Source organism: Oncorhynchus clarkii, chromosome 20, assembly GCF_045791955.1.
Source record: "Oncorhynchus clarkii lewisi isolate Uvic-CL-2024 chromosome 20, UVic_Ocla_1.0, whole genome shotgun sequence".
NCBI lineage: Eukaryota > Metazoa > Chordata > Actinopteri > Salmoniformes > Salmonidae > Oncorhynchus > Oncorhynchus clarkii.
Window position 1 is genome coordinate 24606489 of NC_092166.1, and position 13801 is coordinate 24620289.

Here is a 13801-nt window from a genome sequence, read left to right on the forward strand (position 1 = left end):
TGTGTGTGTGTGTGTGTGTGGGGGGGGGGGGGTGCATGCATGTGTATGCGTGTATATGTATGCGTGAGTCTGGTGTGTGATGCTGGTCGCCTGCAGTAAAATATCATGTGCACCATCATGTCCCTGTGTGTTAGTCATGCTCTATGTGACAATGTGTTTACACCACTGGCCAGGCATACAGAACGGCTCTATATTAGTCTATAGTGTCTATAGTGTATGTTTACACCACTGGCCATGCATACAGAACAGCTCTATATCAGTCTATATTAGTCTATAGTGTATGTTTATACCACTGGCCAGGCATACAGAACAGCTCTATATTAGTCTATAGTGTCTATAGTGTATGTTTATACCACTGGCCAGGCATACAGACCAGCTCTATATTAGTCTATAGTGTCTATAGTGTATGTTTACACCACTGGCCATGCATACAGAACAGCTCTATATCAGTCTATATTAGTCTATAGTCTATGTTTATACCACTGGCCAGGTATACAGAACAGCTCTATATTAGTCTATAGTGTCTATAGTCTATGTTTATACCACTGGCCAGGCATACAGAACAGCTCTATATTAGTCTATAGTGTCTATAGTCTATGTTTACACCACTGGCCAGGCATACAGAACAGCTCTATATTAGTCTATAGTGTCTATAGTCTATGTTTATACCACTGGCCAGGCATACAGAACAGCTCTATATTAGTCTATAGTCTATGTTTATACCACTGGCCAGGCATACAGAACAGCTCTATATTAGTCTATAGTCTATGTTTATACCACTGGCCAGGCATACAGAACAGCTCTATATTAGTCTATAGCACAGGTCAGCACCAGGCGGTGATTTCTCTTGGTCCCCTGAAGTTTGTAGTAAAAAATATATACACTGGACACCCCTTAAAATTTGTGGATTCAGCTAGACCGGCCACACTGTTGCTGACAGGTGTATAAATTGAGCACACAGTCATGCAATCTCCATAGACAAACATTGTCAGTAGAATGTCCTTACTGAAGAGATCAGTCACTTTCAACGTGGCACCATCATAGGATGCCACCTTCCCAATAAGTCAGTTGGTCAAATTTCACCCCTGCTAGAGCGGCCCCGGTCAACTGTAAGTGCTGTTACTGTGAAGTGGAAACATCTAGGAGCAACAATGGCTCAGCCGCAAAGTGGTAGGCCACACAAGCTCACAGAACGGGACTGCCGGGTCCTGAAGGTCGTACAGCATAAAATTAGTCTGTCCTCGTCGGCAACACTCACTACAGAGTTCCAAACTGCCTCTGGAAGCAGCATCAGCACAAGAATGGTTTGTCAAGACTAAGATCAATGCCAAGCGTTGGCTGGAGTGGTGCGAAGCTCACCGCCATTGGACTCTGGAGCAGTGGAAGCTTGTTCTCTGGAGTGAAGAATCACACTTCATTATCTGGCAGTCCGACGGATGAATCTGGGTTTTGCAGATGCCAGGAGAACGCTACCAGCCTCAATGCATAGTGGCAACTGTAAAGTTTGGTGGAAGAGGAATAATGGTCTTGGATGGTTTTTCATGGTTTGGGCTAGGCCACTTAGTTCCAGTGAAGGGAAATCTTAATGCTACAGCATACAATGATGTTCTAGACGATTCTGTGCTTTCAACTTTGTGACAATAGTTTGGGAAGAGGCCCTTTACTGTTTCAGCATGTCAGTGCCCCCATGCACTAAGCAAGGCTCATCCAGAAATTGTTTGTCAAGATTGGTGTGGAAGAACTTGACTGGCCTGCACAGAGCCCTGCACAGAGCCCTTCTAGGCAGAGTTGCAAAGAAAAAGCCATATCTCCGACTGGCCAATAAAAAGAAAATATTAAAATTGGCAAAAGAACACAGACACTGGACAGAGAAACTCTGCCTTGAAGGCCAGCATCCCGGAGTTGCCTCTTCAATGTTGATGTTGAGACTGGTGTTTTGCGGGTACTTTTTAAGGAAGCTGCCAGTTGAGGATTTGTGAGGCGTCTGTTTCTCAAACTAAGCACTCTAATGTACTTGTCTTCTTGCTCAGTTGTGCACCCGGGCCTCCCACTCCTCTTTCTATTCTGGTTAGATTCAGTTTGCGCTGTTCTGTGAAGGGAGTAGTACACAGCGCTGTACGAGATCTTCAGTTTCTTGCCAATTTCTTGCATGGAACAGCCTTCAAGAATAGACTGACGAGAATAGACTGACGAGTTTCAGAAGAAAGTTCTTTGTTTATGGCCATTTTGAGCCTGTAATCGAACCCACAATGCTGATGCTCCAGATACTCAACTAGTCGAAAGAAGGCCAGTTGTATTGCTTCTTTAATCAGGACGGCAGTTTTCAGCTGTACTAACATAATTGCAAAAGGGTTTTCTGATGATCAATTAGCCTTTTAAAATGATTAACTTGGATTAGCTAACACAACGTGCCATTGGAACACAGGAGTGATGGTTGCTAATAATGAGCCTCTGTAAGCCTATATTCCATAAACAAATCTGCCGTTTCCAGCTACATTAGTCATTTACAACATTAACAATGTCTACACTGTGTTTCTGATCAATTTGATGTTAATTTAAATGGACAAAAAATGTGCTTTTCTTTCAAACACAAGGACATTTCTTAGTGTCCCCAAACTTTTGAACGGTAGTGTATATACAGTACCAGTCAAAATTTTGGTCACACCTACTCATTCCAAGGTTTGTCTTTATTTTTACTATTTTCTACATTGTAGAATAATAGTGAAGACATCAAAGCTATGAAATAACACATATAGAATCATGTAGTAACCAAAAAATTGTTAAACAAATTAAAATATATTTTTATATTTGAAGTTCTTTAAAGTAGCCGGGCTTTGCCTTGATGACAGCTTTGCACACTCTTGGCATTCTCTGAACCAGCTTCATGAGGTAGTCAACTGGAATGCATTTCAATTAACAGGTGTGCATTGTTAAAAGTAAATTTGTGGAATTTCTTTCCTTCTTAATGCGTTTGAGCCAATCAGTTGTGTTGTGACAAGGTAGGCGTGGTATACAGAAAATAGCCCTATTTGGTAAAAGATCATGTCCATATTATGGCAGGAACAACTCAAATAAGCAAAGAGAAATGACATGAAGGTCAGTCAATCTGGAAAATGTCAAGAACTTTGAAAGTTTCTTCAAGTGCAGTTGAAAAAAAACATCAAGCGCTATGATGAAACTGGCTCTCATGAGGACCGCCACAGGAAAGGAAGACCCAGAGTTATCTCTGCTGCAGAGGATAAGTTAATTAGCGTTACCAGCCTCAGAAATTGCAGCCCAAATAAATGCTTCAGAGTTCAAGTAACAGACACATCTTAACATCAACTGTTTAGAGGAGACTGTGTGAATCAGGCCTTCATGGTCGAATTGCTGCAAAGAAACCACTATTAAAGCACACCCGTAAGAAGAAGAGACTTGCTTGGGCCAAGAAAAACACGAGCAGTGGACATTAAACAGGTGGAAATCTGTCCGTTGGTCTGATGAGACCAAATTTGAGATTTTTGGTTCCGTCCACCGTGTCTTTATGAGACGCAGAGTAGGTGAACGGAAGATTTCCACATGCGTTGTTCCCACCGTGAAGCATGGAGGGGGAGGTGTGAGTGCTTTGCTGGTGACACTGTCAGTGATTTATTTAGAATTCAGGGCACACTAAACCAGCATGGCTACCACAGCATTCTGCAGTGATACTCCATCCCATCTGGTTTGCGCTTAGTAGGACTATCATTTGTTTTTCAACAGAACAATGACCCAACACACCTCCAGGCTGTGTTAGAGCTATTTGACCAAGAAGGAGAGTGATGGAGTGCTGCATCAGGTGACCTGGCCTCCACAATCACCCGACCTCAACACAATTGAGATGGTTTGGGATGAGTTCGACCACAGAGTAAAGGAAAAGCAGCCAACAAGTGCTCAGCATATGTGGGAACTCCTTCAAGACTGTTGGAAAAGCATGCCAGGTGAAGCTGGCTGAAAGAATGCAAAGAGTGTGCAAAGCTGTCATCAAGGCAAAGGGTGGCTAAGTTGAAGAATATTTTTGATTTGTTAAACACTTTTTTGGTTACTACATGATTCCATATGTGTTATTTAATATTTTGTAGAAAATAGTAAAAAATAAAGAAAAACCCTTGAATGAGTAGGTGTGTCCAAACTTTAGACTAGTACTGTATGTATATTTATATACAGAGTAGGTGAACGGATGATTTAAAAAATGAATTTAATTCAGGAAATCTGTTTCAAACAAATAATAATAATAATAATATATAAATAATAAATATTTAAATATATAAATAATTCCCACAAATAAAAAAAGAGTCATATGTAACCAAGGTACGAAATTAGTTATTTTTTCAATACAATCTTTTTTGGGCTTAGTTGTAGTCATTTTGTTGTGTACAAATTATTATAGTTATGTTCTGGCCCCTAGACCCTCTGCTCTGATGAAAATTGACCCTCGGCTGAATCTAGTTGCCTACCCTTGGTCTATAGTGTATGACATTTACTGGAACCAGGGCTCCTAAAGCCAACAATGGGCACAACAAGGTCAGTCCTGTATACTGTACTCAATCATTTGATCAATTTTTCGATTGGCTCATGGTTTTGTACCATTGTGGCAAATCCATGATCTTGTCTGGCGCATTGATCTGGTATCTATCTGCCGTAAACAATCCATTTTCCCTCGCTGTCTTTTTAAATTTTGATGCTCTAGTCAACTAATTGGTCAGAATTTTCTTTGAAAAGCGGATTCAGTCATTACGTCAATGGGTCATGTTTTGACCCAACTTAATCTGTCCCACATTTCCTAATCCATTTGACAAGTTGCTTTTTCTCTCTCTGGTTGTATCGCAAATGGTACCCTGGGATACAGCCTGAGAGAGGAAAACTATGGGCCTTAGTCAAAAGTAGTGAATTACATAGGGAATAGGGTGCCATTACAGACATACCCTCTCTCTCTGTTGAGGTCACTGAGGATGGGTTACATAAGGAGCCGATGCCAACAATGTGCTGTTCTGTCCGCCCTGCTCGACCCTGGGCTCAGCCCTGACTTTCTGTGGCCCTGCCTAGACTACACACCACCATGCCATGACTGGTCACTGTAGTTACCTCACTCTTATTTCCACACCAATGAGTTGCTCTGGGGTGTAGTACAAAATATTATCACTGATAGATTATCATCATATGAGTAAAATATGGCAGTATTCGGAACGCTTGTATTTTGTGACGATCAATCAGAGTATTTTAGAGGTTTGACATTTAGTTGCCTATTTGAACAACCGCAACATGTACAAAGTCCTGTTGTCCTTATACGCTGGTGGTATTCTTAGGTGGCATTTTTAGGATGCATTGTTGTAGCTCGATTTTCAAGGTAAATGCCAGTCTGAATCTGTGCTTAGGTTAATAACACACAATAAGATATGATCGCTCTCATGGCTGAAAGTGAGTCTGGCACTTTGAAATGTTTCTCTACCTGTATTTGATCCTTAGAGTAATTTTTGTGTTTTTATATGACATACAGTATTGCAGGTTTGCTAAATATGTATCTGTTTTTGTCTCTCTACAGTGAAAGCAGAGAATAAGGACAAACAAGAGAAGGCAGATTTCTTCCCAAAGACAGATAACTTGAACATATTTGAGAAGACGGAGAAGTCCGACAAGATGGAGAAGAAAGAGAAAGAAGATGAATCTAAGAAAGTCGACAATGCCGACAAGATCTCAAAATCTGAGAAGATCCTCAAAGATGAAGAGAAGTTCCATAAGACGGAGAAGAATTATACAAATGAAAAAGTGGACAAGCCAGAGAAGACAAACAAAGATGAGAAGATGGAGAAGAAAGAAAATGGGGAGAAAACTGACAAGATGGTCAAAGCTGAAAATAATGAAAAGGCTGGGAAAGGTACTGCAAAGTCCCAAACAACCAACGGAAGCAAGCAGGACCTCACCAGCCCAGACAGTAAGGCCAAGGTAGGTCAAGGAAAGGCTGGGACAATGTTGCCATTCATTTAATCTCAGCAAGCTGCTTCTGCAACTGTCACTGCCATCTCTAGTGTGTGTGTGTGTGTGTGCGTGAGTGTGTGTGTATTTTATTTTTATTTGACCTTTATTTAACCAGGCAAGTCAGTTAAGAACAAATTCTTATTTTCAATGACGGCCTAGGAACAGTGGGTTTAACTGCCTGTTCAGGGGCAGAACGACAGATTTGTTGTACCTTGTCAGCTCGGGGGTTTGAACTTGCAACCTTCCGGTTACTAGTCCAACGCTCTAACCACTAAGCTACCCTGCCGCGTGTGTGTCTGTGTGTGTTTGTATGTGTTTGTATGCACATGCTTATGTGCAATTCGTCACTGCCAATTTGCTCTGCTGATGCTCTTGGTTTGATTATGATTTGGTGTTAGTGAATGCTGCTTCTGCTGCTTTACTATCCTGCCTGTCCTCTGTTGTATGCTTTTTGGTTTGCTTCTTTTCTCCTTTATCGTGTGACGTTGTTGTACAGCCTGCTGTTGGGTCAACCAAACCAAACTCTGCCAAAACACGGCCCACCTCTTTGTCCACTGGGGACGCAGCTGGCCCCCCAAAACGTTCCTCCCCCACCTCAAGCTCTGCCAATAAAAAAAGCCCCGTTACCAAGGCAACCACTCCCACTGCTTGCACCAAGCAGCCAACGCCCGCTGCCATTCAAACCCCTAAAGCCACCAAGTCCATGGTGAGTTCCCTCCCACTCTCCTCTGGTGTCTTCTCACTGGCCTCCTTTTCTGTGGTTGGCACCTTGTCCCCCTCCCGTTTGTTTGGTTCTGCCGTATAACTGTCCAGTGCCCACCTACTGACTCTCACTCATAGTTTGTGGACCACCAACTCCCTGCATTATGACCTCTGTCCAGTCTCTTCACCATTCAGGGTAGTCCTACAAACTAAATCTTGTCTATCACCTCCCTGAAAACCCCAGCATACTGTACATTTCCAATATCTCATTTCTGTTTCCAATCTTTGCTCCCCTCATTTCCTAATCACTTTCCTTTTTGTCCCGCGCTCTCTTCCACAACAACCATTCTCTGATTTCCCATTTGCTTACTCAGACTCCGGAAAACGGTCCTCCTGTGCCAAAGGCCAATGGCACGGCAAATAAGAACGGTTCCTCGACAACCGCCACTACTAAACCTGCTGGGCCACGCCCCTCTGCTAGTGCCCCCTCTCTGCGCCGCAACACCGGTAAGCGCTAACTCTAACTGTACCGTGCAAACTTACATCCTTTAAGGTACTTTATTCTTGCTGATGGTGATTTTCAAAAACCCAAAGTCAGAATTCATTGGTCATCCCCAGATCATACATTGTTCACAAGTCTAAATCCTGTAAGGTGAGCTTGGTTATGTCCTCTACCCTACAGTTCCCAAGACTGATGATACCAAGCCAGGTGACGTGAAGAAGCCTAGTACGCTGAAGACAACACCAAGTAACAGCAACCAACCTACACAATCTAAGTATCTCAGTATACAACTAAAACACCCTGGAGTTTAATGTGTTCTTTGAAATTGTTAGGACAGACATCCTGTTTTAATCTCTCCTGACAGTGTCATTATGATTACACAGAGAGACAAACACAGTGGATATGTGTGGCTAAGAGACAGACAGGGATGCAGAGGGAAACAGAAATGTAGGCTGCGTTTACTGATCTTCTTTTTTTTCCGTAATTGAATTGACCAATCACATCAGATCTTTTCACATCAGAACTTTTTCAGAGCTGACCTGATTAGCCAAAAGACCAATTAGTGAAAAAAAGATCAGAATTGAGCTGCCTGTGTAAACGCAGTAGCTCCAGTTAATGAAAAAACTGGCGACCCAGCCTTGTAAAACTAACTACCAGAGACCACAGTATCTACTGTATGTAGGTAGTAGTAGTGTGGTTCCTCATACTTCCCAGTGGACTTGTTAGCGTCCAGCCCATTGTTTCCTAGTAAGTCATTGTTAGTGCTGTGTGCGATCAGCTCAGCTCCAGCCGTTAGAGGGTACTGTTCTATGGTTCCTCATGTCCTTTCGCTCTCTCTCCCCCAGCCAAGCCCAGGGTGCCTCGCACCTCCGCCACAGCTCCGAGCACTCCTGCCACCAACGGGGAGCAGCCTCGCCGACGCATCACCAAACCCCCAGTGCCCAAGCAGACCGCTATGGAGAGGAAGCCACCTGTACCCAGAGCACCTAGGACTCCCAGACCTATCAACGCACCCCTGCCGGACCTAAAGAATGTGCGCTCCAAGATCGGCTCCACAGACAACATGAAGTACCAGCCTACCGGCGGCAAGGTGCGGTAACCAGGGATAGAGATGTACTGTACATGGAAGCTTGTGGAGATGGGTCTATTTAAGAAGATCGACATGACACATAGACATTTTTGTATTAGCATATTTAAAGTGCTTTCAATGCTGCCAACTAATGCCATTCATAGCAGGGTTTTTCTCACAAGCAAATTATCATACAAATTCCATATTATTAAAACCTCCTCACCGCTACCATATAACAAGACCATATACCACCTCATTAATCATTGCCACCTTTATTGGCCTCCTCAACTGAATAGTGGCACAATGCATGCTAACCCTAGAGAAAATATGTCAAGCAAACTATCTGTCTAATTCTGCTGTTATTTTTCATTCTGTAGTTCCCTTTCTGTTCTCTCCCCTTATCCTCTCTGTAACGTTTTTATTTTCTCTCTCTCGTCTCTCTACGTTACAACTGACAGCCGCCGTCACTCATTTGACCGACTGATACAAGGTGCTGTCACCTGTATTCATAAAGATCACTCTGAAAAGAGGAATCCTTTCATACAGATGATCATCTTGGAAAATAGCCGTCATGTCCAGTCTTTACCTACGGCATTGGTTGTGACAGTGTCCATCCAACAAAAAGGTTGCCTGTCACAGTGATGTAAGCATAAGGGAGACTCCCTAGAAAAACTATCTAAAAAAACTAGTTTCAGTACCAACCCTGCACACATTTCCACTAATTTTGCCTGAGAACTGAAGGGTTGAATTGGCTCCCTGAGCCAATGCCTAGGCTTTGGTTTAGCGAGCCAAAGCACTCTTCTACCATGCAGGAGACCTGGGTTCGAAACTCAGCAGTGACACAAACAGGTGGTGTAGCTGAAAAGCAGAACACTTCCCTCCATCCATACACCCACCACCACACTCTCCTGTGCCCTGCTCTGACTGGTGGCACTGACCCAGGGCCCAGGGCAGCCTTGTCTCCTGGTATTGACCCAGGGGTGGTTGTCTCCCCTCAGGTCTCCTCGGCGGGGGCTTCCCAATCCAAAGACGGCCCGGGCAAAGTGAGTCCCTATCATCACACACCCCTCTTTCATTCTCACCGTGTGCCTAACCACTCTCTCTCCTCTGATATCACACTGAAGGAATTGGCATAAGTGGATATTTTTGTCCACTGACTATTTGAACCTAATTATACACACACAAACACATAAATAGAGACATGTCACACTCTAACACACTCACTCATGCACATTCTCACCTTTTCTTCTCATTCATGGAAACCTGTTGCTTTCCGGTATAAAATGTGGAATGGTTGTGGACAGTGTATGACAAGTCTCTGTATCCCCTGAAATGCACAGCTTAACTGACAGACAGACAGAAAAACAGACAGACAAGACCTTGCCATCATTCCCATGACCTCTACAACCACGGCACTACCCAGAACACCACAGGGACCGTTGTCCTTCGCTGGTCCTCCCGTTCACCTGGTACATTTAGAAGAGCCCTGAGCTTGAGTATTTTGAGAGGCCCTGGATGGCTTTTGAGTTCGTAGTGCAACCAATACCACTGTTAATGTTCATTTGGGTTTACTTCGTAGTTTAGCCTTAAACTGTATACAGTCCTATTAGCCTTGTATGATTCAATTAAGGATTTGAATCAGTGATGTAGGGGTAAAAAAAATTGGTGGGTAAACTGATCGCCGGTCGCGGTGAAAAAGTTATGCTTACTATACTTTCAATGCAAATGTCCAAGATAAGCAATACAGAAACAAGCTCCAGCACTCATCAGCCAAGTGATATAGCAGAGTAATGTAGCCATTGGTTGTCCAACACCTGTGAGTTGAGTTCAGTGATATATGAACTGGAGGCAGGGTGAACAGGCAGTGAGAACTAACAGACCTTGGCTGTTGCAGTGTGTTTTAGAGGGTGACTCAGCCTGCCTGTGCTGCTACCTGCGTCACAGAGCCGCAAACTCATCCAAACACCAGGCGTCTCAGAATACAAAGCAAAAAAGAAATGCAGAAAGCAGACTAGTGCTTTTCATTCAAGGTTTCTGAACAGAAGTTCCCTTGCTGTGTGACAATGTTTTGAAATCAATAATTGATATCAGAGAAAAGCTGGCTGGCTAGTATATCTGTTTGGGTGTGTGTGTGAGAGAGAGAGAGAGAGAGTAACACTGCAATAGTTCTCAGTCACATCTAGAATTGGATTTGAGCTCATTTGCATGTAAATACTGATGTCTGACCAGCCAGCATTTCTGACTGTTGTGTGACTTGACTTTACTTACAAGGAGCAAGTAAGAGTTAACACCATACTGTATGCTCTTCAAATTGCTTTCACTTTTATATCCTGGTTGCTCCTCCACCATCCTCCACTAATTCTACACTCATCATAGTGACCCATTCCCCTCTGCTACTGTGCTGTTTTGTAGGTTATGATAGTCCACAAAAAACTGGACTTCAGCCATATCACCTCTCGCTGTGGCTCCAAGGATAATATCAAGCATGTCCCTGGTGGAGGGAATGTAAGTACAACACATGGTGGTCCCATGTGGCTGCTGCCTCCATCCCCATATCCCACTGACATGCTCGATTGGACAGAGTAATGTCCTAACGTTCTAGTCATTCTAATTCTATGGTCAGCCCTATTGACCAGCCTAGATACACTGAGTATACCAAACACTAAGAACACCTTCCTAATATTGTGTTGGACATGGACTCGAAAGCGTTCCACAGGGATGCTGGCCCATGTTGACTCCAATGCTTCTCACCGTTGTCGTTGTGTCAAGTTGGCTGGATGTCCTTTGGGGGGTGGACCATTCTTGATAAACACGGGAAACTGTTGAGCGTGAAAAACCCAGCGGTGTTGCCGTTCTTGACACAAACTGGTGTGCCTGACACCTACTACCATACCCTGTTCAAAGGCACTTAAATCTTTTGTCTTCCCCATTCACCTGAATTGCACACATACACAATCCATGTCTCAGTCGCCTCAAGGCTGAATTATTATTATTATTTGTTTTACCTGTCTCCTCCCCTTCATCTACACTGATTGAATTGGATTTAACAAGTGACATCAATAAGGGATGATAGATTTCACCTGGATTCGCCTGGTATACCACCTTCTATGTCATAGAAAGTTCTTAATGTTTTTTATACTCAGTGAATAATGTTAGGTCCGAGTGCTGTGCTGTTTGTGTGAACTTTCTCACCCAACTAACTAGCCTACGAGATAATAGCTTTCTATCTGCCTCTCACTCTTTTACATTGCAACAAGCATTTTCCTCATTAGGTGACAAACAATATTTTTAAATGGATACTTCAAATTGCCTACTTCTCCAATTTACAGTACCTCAGCGTTTTATCTGTCCAAATTTCATAATCAGTGTTACACTGGTGGGCGAGAGTGATTCAAGGCATTGTGTGTGAATTTCAGAGTGGGTGTTGTTTCATGTTTGCCATTCATACTTCAACATTTGTGTTGTTTGTTTGCGTGCATTCAGGTCCAGATTCAGCATAAGAAGGTGGACTTGAGCAAAGTGACCTCCAAGTGTGGCTCTAAGGACAACATCAAGCACAAGCCAGGTAAGACTCCTAATGATTTAGGAAAATATATCTACATCCCAAATGACACCCTATTCCCTACATAGTGCACTAGTTTTGACCAGAGCCTCATGGTCCCTGGTCAAAAGTAGTGCACCAGGGAATAAGGTTCCATTGGGAAGCATCCTATACCAAATTAATTATCTTCTTACCCTACTTGTAACTAAGGTGTGTCCACTACAGGGGGTGGAGATGTGAAGAATGAGGCTAAGGCCAATGGCAATGGTAATGGGAAGCCCAAGGTGGGGTCAATGGACAATATTGGCCTTGAGGCAGGGGATGGACCAATCAAGGTAAGGTCACCATTCTGTTGTCGTCACATAGTCATTAACATTTCTATCTAACCAGGATTTGTTCATGAAAGTTTTTATTTAAATACATTTCAGAAAACTTGAAGTTATAAAGCAATTGTATATTGCAAAACACAAAAACACAGCATCTTTGTGGTTGTGGTGTTGGAAAAGTTTCATTTGAACATGCAATGTCATCATGCATTAAGGGAGTTTGTCCACTAGATGGCATTAATAATTACCCGGCCTCACTACTGCTTCATAGAATCACAACAGATAAAGAAAAGATCATTGAACTTATAGAAATGCATAAACACTTTTTCAATTAACAAATGATTGTTAATCAACATCAGCGTGTGTCTGACTCTGATGCTGGTGTGTTTCCAGGCTGTGGGGATGCTGGAGAAAGCTGCAGGGAAAACATCTCCCCCTGGTGGAGCTCCAGCTACAGGCGCAGGAAGCATGGCTAAGGAGAACGGGAATAAGGCGACGCCTCCTCCTAATCCCTTTGGGGGTGACCCGATGGGCATGGACAAACGCATCCCTGAGACAAGTAGGTGCCCCTTGCTCCAAAAAGCACTTTCACTGTCATGCACTCTCAGAGCTTTAATATTGAGATGACCTCCGTTGCCGAGTGCTCAGATGAGAGATAAGTAGGCTCCTTTTTAGCTTTCTTGCTACAAATGAGAAATTCTGCACAAAAACATGTGTACGTTATTTTATGCCATAAGTCTAACCAGTTTATTCTCCCCTCTACTCTTTCTCGTCTTAATTTTCTCCCCTATCCCTCCATCTTTCTCCATTGTGTCTGTATCTGCCTGCAGATTGAGTCTTATAAGCTGAGCTTTCGCGAGAACGCACGGGCTCGCACCACCAACGGCGCCGACCTTATCTCTTGGCCCACCCCGATTGGCAGCCCCCCCTCACCCCCATCGCAGCACCTCTCTCTGTGTTTCTCTGGGGTCCGCCAGCTTCCTCCTCCACACCCTCCAGCTCCGACCCAACCCCTCGTCACTCAGCCTTGGGGCAGGGGGAAAAATACTGAATGCTAGCAGGACAAGGACTTCTTTAGCACATTCCAACTTACTCCTTTTACCTCACAATACAGTATCGCATCACTACTCTCTACCCTCGTTGAATATCTGTCTTAGTGGTCCCAGAAGAGGCCGTTTTAAAGTATAGAGACCTGAGTTCAGACAGATAGAGCAAGGTATTTCTGTACAGTGGGGTTTTGTCTTGCTGTAATATAAGGGGAGTAGTTTGACCTCAGAGTGAACCTTCTAGAATCTAGACCCTCAGTGTTCTGTTGTAGTTATGTCAGCGCCTGCTTCTTTTGTTCCAGCCTATAAGCACTGTTCTTATACGTACAGTAGTGCAGTCTTGATCAAAATCACAAACACCTACAGTGTCGCACTGTATATTAGTATGACTTTTTTGTCATAGACTATCACAATGAGCCACTGCTATGTATGTGACAGGCCTAACCCTAGATGTAAAACCTTCCTTACCATATCTAACCCTCTGGATGAGCATAGCCTCCCCTGTACTGTAGGGACCCCAGATTTCACTTATGCAGTACCATTTGATGATTAGTGAAGCACCCCTTATTGTGAGCATGTGGGACTGTCATGTCATCCCAATGAACAGCGGCTAATATCCCACCC

General features: G+C 43.5%; 1 protein-coding gene across 2 annotated transcripts in view; it reads left to right on the plus strand.

Annotated features, from left to right (window-relative positions):
- Positions 1 to 13143, plus strand: part of LOC139376115 (microtubule-associated protein 4-like) — a 48821-nt gene extending 35678 nt beyond the window's left edge. Inside the window, exons 6-16 of one of the 2 annotated variants that reach the window (XM_071118316.1) lie at positions 5558 to 5958; positions 6488 to 6697; positions 7068 to 7200; positions 7376 to 7441; positions 8041 to 8285; positions 9263 to 9307; positions 10677 to 10769; positions 11748 to 11829; positions 12031 to 12140; positions 12525 to 12690; positions 12962 to 13143. In XM_071118316.1, coding sequence (XP_070974417.1) covers positions 5558 to 5958; positions 6488 to 6697; positions 7068 to 7200; positions 7376 to 7441; positions 8041 to 8285; positions 9263 to 9307; positions 10677 to 10769; positions 11748 to 11829; positions 12031 to 12140; positions 12525 to 12690; positions 12962 to 12966 — 1556 coding nt within the window. In that variant the 3' untranslated portion in view covers positions 12967 to 13143. Of the gene's footprint in view, positions 1 to 5557; positions 5959 to 6487; positions 6698 to 7067; positions 7201 to 7375; positions 7442 to 8040; positions 8286 to 9262; positions 9308 to 10676; positions 10770 to 11747; positions 11830 to 12015; positions 12141 to 12524; positions 12691 to 12961 lie in introns of both variants that reach the window. The other variant, XM_071118317.1, reaches the window with a different exon arrangement.
- The last annotated feature ends 658 nt before the right edge of the window (positions 13144 to 13801 follow it).